This window comes from Schistosoma mansoni, chromosome W, assembly GCF_000237925.1.
Source record: "Schistosoma mansoni strain Puerto Rico chromosome W, complete genome".
NCBI classification, from domain to species: domain Eukaryota; kingdom Metazoa; phylum Platyhelminthes; class Trematoda; order Strigeidida; family Schistosomatidae; genus Schistosoma; species Schistosoma mansoni.
The window spans coordinates 28,682,105-28,690,779 of NC_031502.1; the positions used below are offsets into that span (position 1 = coordinate 28,682,105).

Below are 8,675 nucleotides of genomic sequence, written 5' to 3' on the forward strand. Positions count from 1 at the left end.
TTTTTCCTTATTTAACAATATCTTATTCTGTAAATTAACTATAGCGAGATTTAAGCTATAGACGATTTCCAAGACTATATTTAAAGTTTTAGTTTGTAGCAGAATAACGAACACAGTTTAATCAACTTTCGTGGATACGAGCCTGGGTTATCTTCTCTAAAAGTTATTCTAGACCAAATTAGGAGTGTGAAATTTGAAAATGTACAAAAATTAGTTAACCACATTCCTTTGCGTTAGTAGATTACAACTCTCGAAGTAGTAACGAACTGATTAATCAACTTAGGAAATGTCTTCTATGACATTAATTAGTGTTCTTTACCGCACTTAAAAGTAGATTGTTTCCAGTGATGATAATTATCACTGAACTAGCAATTGAGATTTTTTAATCCTATGAACTCCTTTAATTTAGATCTCCAGGAGTAAAACTCGCGAACTAATAATCATCATAAATGTGAAAATGAATTCAAATAAAACATATTGAAACGGATCTGAGAGAAATGAAGCACTGAATCTTATGATTGCTATTATGTTCTTTTAAAGAAGTGGATAGCTTTCATGTTGTTATTCTTTTGTTTGTCTAGAGCAGTATTCCCAATCACAGTCTTCAGAGAATAGTAATTTACTGCAAGCATATTTGTTTTCTTTCGAACATAAACTACAAAGAGAATTAAAGTTACTTTTCAAAGACAATTGTGAATATATATCAACTTGAAACTTAGTGTACGTTTAAATGACGATTTGACTTGAGTTTTGCATTCTATTTCATTTGTTGAAATAAATTTAGGTTGTAAAAAATGTGATATGCTTCACTTAACCAATAAATTTCTTGTTGTTGTTGAGTCATCAATAAATAAATTAGTGAGAAATTAGATTGTGATCTAATTTTCATGGAGATATATGCCGTTTTACCAGAATTTGTTAGAAAATGATTACATCATGGCCAATAAACTAAATAAACGAACACCTTATAACGAAATTAGTATCTCGTGACATTCACTTTTGCAGTTTAAAACGGATACTACATGAAGCAGTAATAGCCTTTTCTAAAAACCCTTTAAGAACTCGATAAAAATCAGTCAGAAACAACAGATGAATAAGTAATGTTTATTTACTACCAAAGTAAAATAATTATTTGAGAAAATGATGTAACAATAATATATGAATATGTCACATAATTGAAATATCGTAATAAAGAAGTACTTTTGTCACTCTTTCAGAACACCTATTCACCATTGAATAGTAATTTTAAACGAAACATATAATTCTAAATCTGCATTGTTTTTGTCGCAAAATAATCTCTTGGAATTAATATCCTTGAAGACGCACAGCTGATGGATAATATGTTCTTTTGGGTATACACCCAACTTGGTTCAAACGGATAGTTTCGGTTTTTAATTCGATTTCTTTTTCAAGTGTCATTTGTGTATCATGTAAATCCTTGAGCTTGTTCTCCACTGTTGAATATTGATGTAATAATTCATCCAAAGATTGACCTAATATATTAACTTCTTCAACTAAGCTACAAAAAGATTGTCGGAAAAGTAAAGAATCAAAAAAGATTAGTAGATGAAGTTCAAAAGCCATTCTAGCCGATGAATAATCTTTTAATTTCATTTAGTTGAGATATAATATGATATTCCTATTGACTCCATTGTACTTCCATATGGAGTTGTTTAAAATAATTATACAGAACCCGTCATATTTGTTTAATTTGTTGCTACTCCATCGTTCAGTCTTCTTAAAATGAACAAAGCGACATTTTATGAAAATAATGGTCTCGAAGTGTTTTGAATGTCTTCTCATCATCTACTAAACATCTATAACATATTCTAACGTTTAAAAGGGTGATTAAATAAACTTACAGTACCTACAAGATTCAAATCCAGACCTTCCAATGGTCGGTGACATTACCATTAAGCTACATGGATAGTAAATAATTGGTGAAAGTTAGATGTCATCATTTAGTCAGTTATTACTTCACAATATCATGTAAGATTTTTGTTGTTGGCCGTGCTTTGTTTATTATCTGACGGGAAACCTGGTTCAAATTGTTCAAATTGTTTCTGCGATTGTCAAACAAGGTGAGTTTCAATGTAAATTCACTTGGACTAGTGACCACATTTCAACTTGGTAAGTATATTTGACCAGTAGTTATTAGTTACAAATAGAATCACATCTTCATATAAATGTTTATCGGCGTCAATATAGTCTCCTTTCAAGTCTCATACTATAAAAGTAGGATGAACCATGAATAACGGTCAAACAGCAGTTGTCAAAGGTTTCAGAGTCATATAGTCACACTGTAAATTCCTTTTTGAATTTTAAATGGTCAACATTTACCTGATCACATTTGGAATAAAGAATCCAAAGAGTAAGCCTTTATTTCAAATGTAAAGTAGATATGTCAGTGAAGGCAGTTTGATTCCTTACAGTTTCGATACAGAAATACATACAGTGAACTTTAATACAACTGAAACAATGATTTATATGTATATGTAGGTCTTTAAATGTAATGAAGTATCTAAACTTTTAAAATAGAAGATTGAAACTGTTATTCTAAACAGCGAGCTTCCCGCCTTTCAACCAAGTTAAATCAAATTTTAAGATAATGATTCCTAAAATAAAAATCAGTATTATTTTAGAGGAATAATCAATGCAATTTGTTCTCAGTCAAAAAAGTTTTTAAAAAAAGTAATTTTGAATGCACGTAACAAAAAATTATTATATACTAAAAATTTCAATGTTCTTGGGAAACGTCTGTTCAGAATAATACATTATTTTAATCTAAACATACCTTACAGATGCTGGATCCTTGCATAGTTCCATATTAGGTCTAAATGTACGTAGATGCAATCTTGTTTGAGCATTCATTAAAGGATCATCTTCAGCTCGGATAGCCTCTCTCAATTCATTCAAATTATGCTCCAACATTGAAATTTTATGTAATACCTACCAAAGTTAGTATAAGATACTTTAGACGAAATGAAGTCATTGATGAACATGCGGTCACTCATTCTAAAGGGAGGTTTCTTTTTGAATAATCTGTAATTATCTAAGTTTACATTGAATGACTTTTTTATAAAGTGATTTTTGGAGTGTGAATAGTTACTACAATAAACTTGAACATCGTCCAATATATGTGGGTTTTGTAAATGCTCTCATGTTGATCGTTCATAAACACAAGTTCTGTTCGATAATAATTTTACTAACATGGTGAAATAAACTAAAGGAAATGTTAAGAACTAATATTTAATGAAGAATTCTTAAGTTATAATTTGCAGTTCGTCAACAATCTACGCAAAACGCCCTATTCTGAAGTTTAGATTTTGTTGCAAAGACAAAACACTTCAATCACTGAATCAGAATCAAACAGTTCATATTCCTATTATTAGTCCATTTGTGAAGTAGTCTGAAGATTACCTAACACCACCAATGATGGTTGTTAAATTCCTGATATGGCTGACCTTTAAAAATGAAGATTTCAAATTCGATTCTGTTAAGGAGTTATTTGGTTACTAATCTATGAACTTTAAGTAGATTCTCATGGTTCCAATAAGAAATTGTTGCTAGTAACTTCAAATTATATGGATGTTTAGACAATAATGAAGAATGACATTCGATGATAGTCGTGTTGGACCACCAACTAAAAAAACTTATTTAGAAATATGAGCCATTGGATTCTAAGCAGTAATAGTGGTTTTTGCTTGCCTTACAATCAAAAGGTCCTTAGTTCAATCTTGAACAGGGTCATAGAAGTGCACTGTTAAGAAACTTCAAACTATAATGTGAGAATTGTCCACTGCGTTTTGAATTTTAACAGTCCTTTGGTTTGTGATGTTATATGATGGAAACTATCCTTAAACTTCACTGATTGTTTAGTAAAAACTAGGAATCACAAATGTCACTCTAAGCTCTAAGCTGGTCTTGTCAAACAAAATGGATGGACATTATTTCGAAACACAAGACATATTATTGGATGAGCATCATCCATTTAGGTATACACGCAACAATTTGAAAATTTTTTCAATGCACTGTTTTTTTTCTAACAATATTAGCAATAAGAGATGTGTAAATCCATATTTGAATCAATTACAAATATTATAAACAGCAGAAGAAATATATTTTGATAGTGATTAATAAGATGAAAGTTTGAGCTCAATGAAAATTTCGGGCCTCAATATATTCTGTATTCTATCCATTAGCTTAGTTCATACTGTTCACGATTCGACTTCTGCTTGATAAAATTTTGTACTTGTATTGTGAGTCTATACCATTCTATCAGCTGGTTAGTTTTTTCATTACACTAAGCTATCAAAGAAATGGGTACACTGATTCTTACCTTTAAACAATTTAATCTGATCAACAAAAACTTATTTAAATAAAGCAAGAACAAACATTGATGCAGAATAGTATGAATTCATATTATTTCGAGGTTTCTCGTCAGCTGCTTACAAACCAAAATTGTGATAGAATTTTACATGAAGATAGTGTGAAACAATTGACATAAATGAGTGTAAATAACGTGATTACAATAATAACTATATATATGCTAGAAACAGGTCAGAGGTCAAAAGAGGGAGGTTAATCCAGGGTGGGTGGTGTAATAATTTAGTGAAGTTCATAAATTGTGTGATAATTGTAGAGATTAATGGAATTAACTAATGATAAGGTAGATTACGTAATAATAATTAAATAGGGTTTGGAAAGTTAAGATGATTTAAGAGGATCAGGTGGTGGAAATGTGTGAATAAAATTTATTTTAAGAATTAGGCAATAGGGGGGGGAGTGTAAAATTATCTTAGAATAAGTAAATGAATAAAATAACCAAAACACAAAACAAACAGAAACAAAGGGATTACCAGGGTAGTGATAAGTTTATTAAAGTCTCTTTTTGGATGCATAAGTCCGGTTTCAGTTTCTTAATTGCAATGACTTCAGCAAAGCGGAGAGTGGTAGTGGTTCTTTGTCTATTGATAATTTTAAACGCGCACATAATATCGACGGTATGCCCGGTGTCAAGTAGATGCCGAGCTATTGCACTGTTAAAAGCTTTAGTCCCTCGCAGCGTCAAGTTCTTCGGAATATGCTCAGAAATGCGAACCTGTACTCTTCTCTCAGTTCTTCCAATGTATGTGCTACGGCACGTACATGTGAATTGGTAAATGCAGTTGGAGCAACAGAGGGGAGAGGACTTGTCGATTTTCGTTTGTTTCAGTGAACAGTATGTTTTCCATAACGTAGTCACTTTGGCTACCGGGTAGGTCACTTTTAAAGCGGAATTAATTCTGTGATTGATAATTCCGGCGACTTCATCTCCTTTGAAACGTAAGGATAGGAAGCAGGTTTTCTTTTCAACTGTATCATGCTTAATCGGAGGGTTTGTATTAGCATATTTGTGGATGAATTTATCCGGATATGCATTTTCGCGTAGGCATTTGGTGATTGTAGTAATTTCTTCTTCAAGGCATTCTTTTGAGCAGATTTTTCGTGCGCGGTCAAAAAGGTTTCGCACAATACCCTTTTTATAGCTCATTGGACAGAAGCTGTTAAAGTTGAGATAAACTCCGCTCCAAGTATTTTTGCGGTGAATGTGTCTTTGTAGTGTGCCATCCGATGTTCGCCTAATTCCAATATCTAGGAAATGGAATTTATCATCAACTTCATGTTCCATGGTAAATTCTATATCTTTGTGTACTTTATTGAACAGACTTAGTAGGTACATGGAGTGTTGGTGATTTTTGCAGACAAGGAACGTGTCATCCATATATCTGCAGTAGAGTGCGGTACTGTCGATTGCGTGCTTCAGTTTCTTTTGTTCCAGATGTCCCATAAAAATGTCGGCAAGAATTGGGCCTAGAGGGCTGCCCATTGCTATTCCATCAATCTGTCGGTACAGAACATTGTTAAATTTAAATTGTATGTTTTTTGTACACAAAAACAGGAGCTGTTTAAATTCCTGGGGTGGTAAAGGCAGGAGTTCTGGATATTCACATATGATCTCTGCCGTTTCTTCAAGGGTGATATTTGTGAAAAGCGAAGAGACATCAAATGAAACCATGAATTTGTCAGAGACATTAAGGTTATCAAGTTTTTGGACAAATTCGAAGCTGTCTTTCAGACTGTAGGCTGCTAGTTTTTTTCGGATTGTTTCCAAGCATCTAGTAAGCCAGCGGGCAAGTTTATGGAAAGGTGATTTGGCTATCGATAATATTGGTCTTATAGGGACGTCGGGTTTATGTGTTTTGGGTAGCCCATATAAGTATGGCAGTTGTGACCCTTCTGGTTTAAGTTCGTTATCCGTATGATTATCTATTAGATTTTTCTTAACTAGTTCTCTCAACTTTCTTAAGACACGTTTCTCTGTCGCATCTGTTAAGTCTTTCTGGGTATTGTCAATGATAAATCTAGTGGAGTTATTTAAAATGGTCATTACCTTATTGATATATTCATCTCTGTTAAGAATGACTACACTGGAACCCTTATCCGGACGAAGTAGCATTATTGTTTCGTCTTTAATAAGTTTTTCCGATGCTTGATGGTGGTCTTCGGTGAACACCCTTGAGGGTGGGATTGGTGTCGTAACATACTGGTTTGTGATATCCACTAATTTAGATTTAAACCAACTGTGATTTTCGTCGTTCATGGGTTTAAAGTCTGACAGTTGTTGATATAAGTATTCAAACTGGGTCTCAGTGTCTATTCTGTTGCATTTTCTTGGGATATGAAATTTGAATCCAAGGCAGAGTGCTTCATTTGATGTCTCTTCGCTTTTCACAAATATCACCCTTGAAGAAACGGCAGAGATCATATGTGAATATCCAGAACTCCTGCCTTTACCACCCCAGGAATTTAAACAGCTCCTGTTTTTGTGTACAAAAAACATACAATTTAAATTTAACAATGTTCTGTACCGACAGATTGATGGAATAGCAATGGGCAGCCCTCTAGGCCCAATTCTTGCCGACATTTTTATGGGACACCTGGAACAAAAGAAACTGAAGCGCGCAATCGACAGTACCACACTCTACTGCAGATATATGGATGACACGTTCCTTGTCTGCAAAAATCACCAACACTCCATGTACCTACTAAGTCTGTTCAATAAAGTACAGAAAGATATAGAATTTACCATGGAACATGAAGTTGATGATAAATTCCATTTCCTAGATATTGGAATTAGGCGAACATTAGACGGCACACTACAAAGACACATTCACCGCAAAAATACTTGGAGCGGAGTTTATCTCAACTTTAACAGCTTCTGTCCAATGAGCTATAAAAAGGGTATTGTGCGAAACCTTTTTGACCGCGCACGAAAAATCTGCTCAAAAGAATGCCTCGAAGAAGAAATTACTACAATCACCAAATGCTTACGTGAAAATGCATATCCGGATAAATTCATCCACAAATATGCTAATACAAACCCTCCGATTAAGCATGATACAGTTGAAAAGAAAACCTGCTTCTTATCCTTACGCTTCAAAGGAGATGAAGTCGCCGGAATTATCAATCACAGAATTAATTCCGCTTTAAAAGTGACCTACCCGGCAGCCAAAGTGACTACGTTATGGAAAACATACTGTTCACTGAAACAAACGAAAATCGACGAGTCCTCTCCCCTCTGTTGCTCCAACTGCATTTACCAATTCACATGTACGTGCCGTAGCACATACATTGGAAGAACTGAGAGAAGAGTACACGTTCGCATTTCTGAGCATATTCTGAAGAACTTGACGCTGCGAGGGACTAAAGCTTTTAACAGTGCAATAGCTCGGCATCTACTTGACACCGGGCATACCATCGATATTATGTGCGCGTTTAAAATTATCAATAGACAAAGAACCACTACCACTCTCCGCTTTGCTGAAGCCATTGCAATTAAGAAACTGAAACCGGACTTATGCATCCAAAAAGAGACTTTAATAAACTTATCACTACCCTGGTAATCCTTTTGTTTCTATTTGTTTTGTGTTTTTGGTTATTTTATTCATTTACTTATTCTAAGATAATTTTACACTCCCCCCCCCTATTACCTAATTCTTAAAATAAATTTTATTCACACATTCCCACCACCTGATCCTCTTAAATCATCTTAACTTTCCAAACCCTATTTAATTATTATTACGTAATCTACCTTATCATTAGTCAATTCCATTAATCTCTACAATTATCACACAATTTATGTACTTCACTAAATTATTACACCCACCCTTGATTAACCTCCCTCTTTTGACCTCTGACCTGTTTCTAGCATATATATATATATATAGTTATTATTGTAATCACGTTATTTACACTCATTTATGTCAATTGTTTCACACTATCTTCATGTAAAAATTCTATCACAATTTTGGTTTGTAAGCAGCTGACGAGAAACCTCGAAATAATATGAATTCATACTATTCTGCATCAATGTTTGTTCTTGCTTTATTTAAATTCATAAAGGGAACCAATTGCATGAAATGAAATATGTCTATTCATAATATTAGTTAACCGTGAGTTGATCTGTCACAGTGATTGATATGGAACGTGACACAAAACGTGATGTGGAATTCGTCGTCAAGATAAATTTTCGTGGTCTCGTAGTCAATAAGGATGAGACATATTAAAAGGTTGAGTCTGAGGGCATGTTTCACAGATGATAACTTCATGGATCGATAAAATGAAGATGTGAA

The 8,675-nt window shown here is 33.6% G+C and overlaps 1 protein-coding gene across 1 annotated transcript in view; it reads right to left on the reverse strand.

Moving 5' to 3' along the window:
• Positions 1–1,091: 1,091 nt before the first annotated feature.
• Positions 1,092–8,675, reverse strand: part of Smp_147440 (tektin related) — an 11,797-nt gene continuing 4,213 nt past the window's right edge. The window contains exons 5-6 of the mRNA XM_018789249.1: positions 2,795–2,949; positions 1,092–1,519 (exon numbers count right to left, since the gene is read on the reverse strand). Of these exons, the coding sequence (XP_018654711.1) occupies positions 1,306–1,519; positions 2,795–2,949 (369 nt within the window). The 3' untranslated portion in view covers positions 1,092–1,305. The remainder of the gene's footprint in view (positions 1,520–2,794; positions 2,950–8,675) is intronic.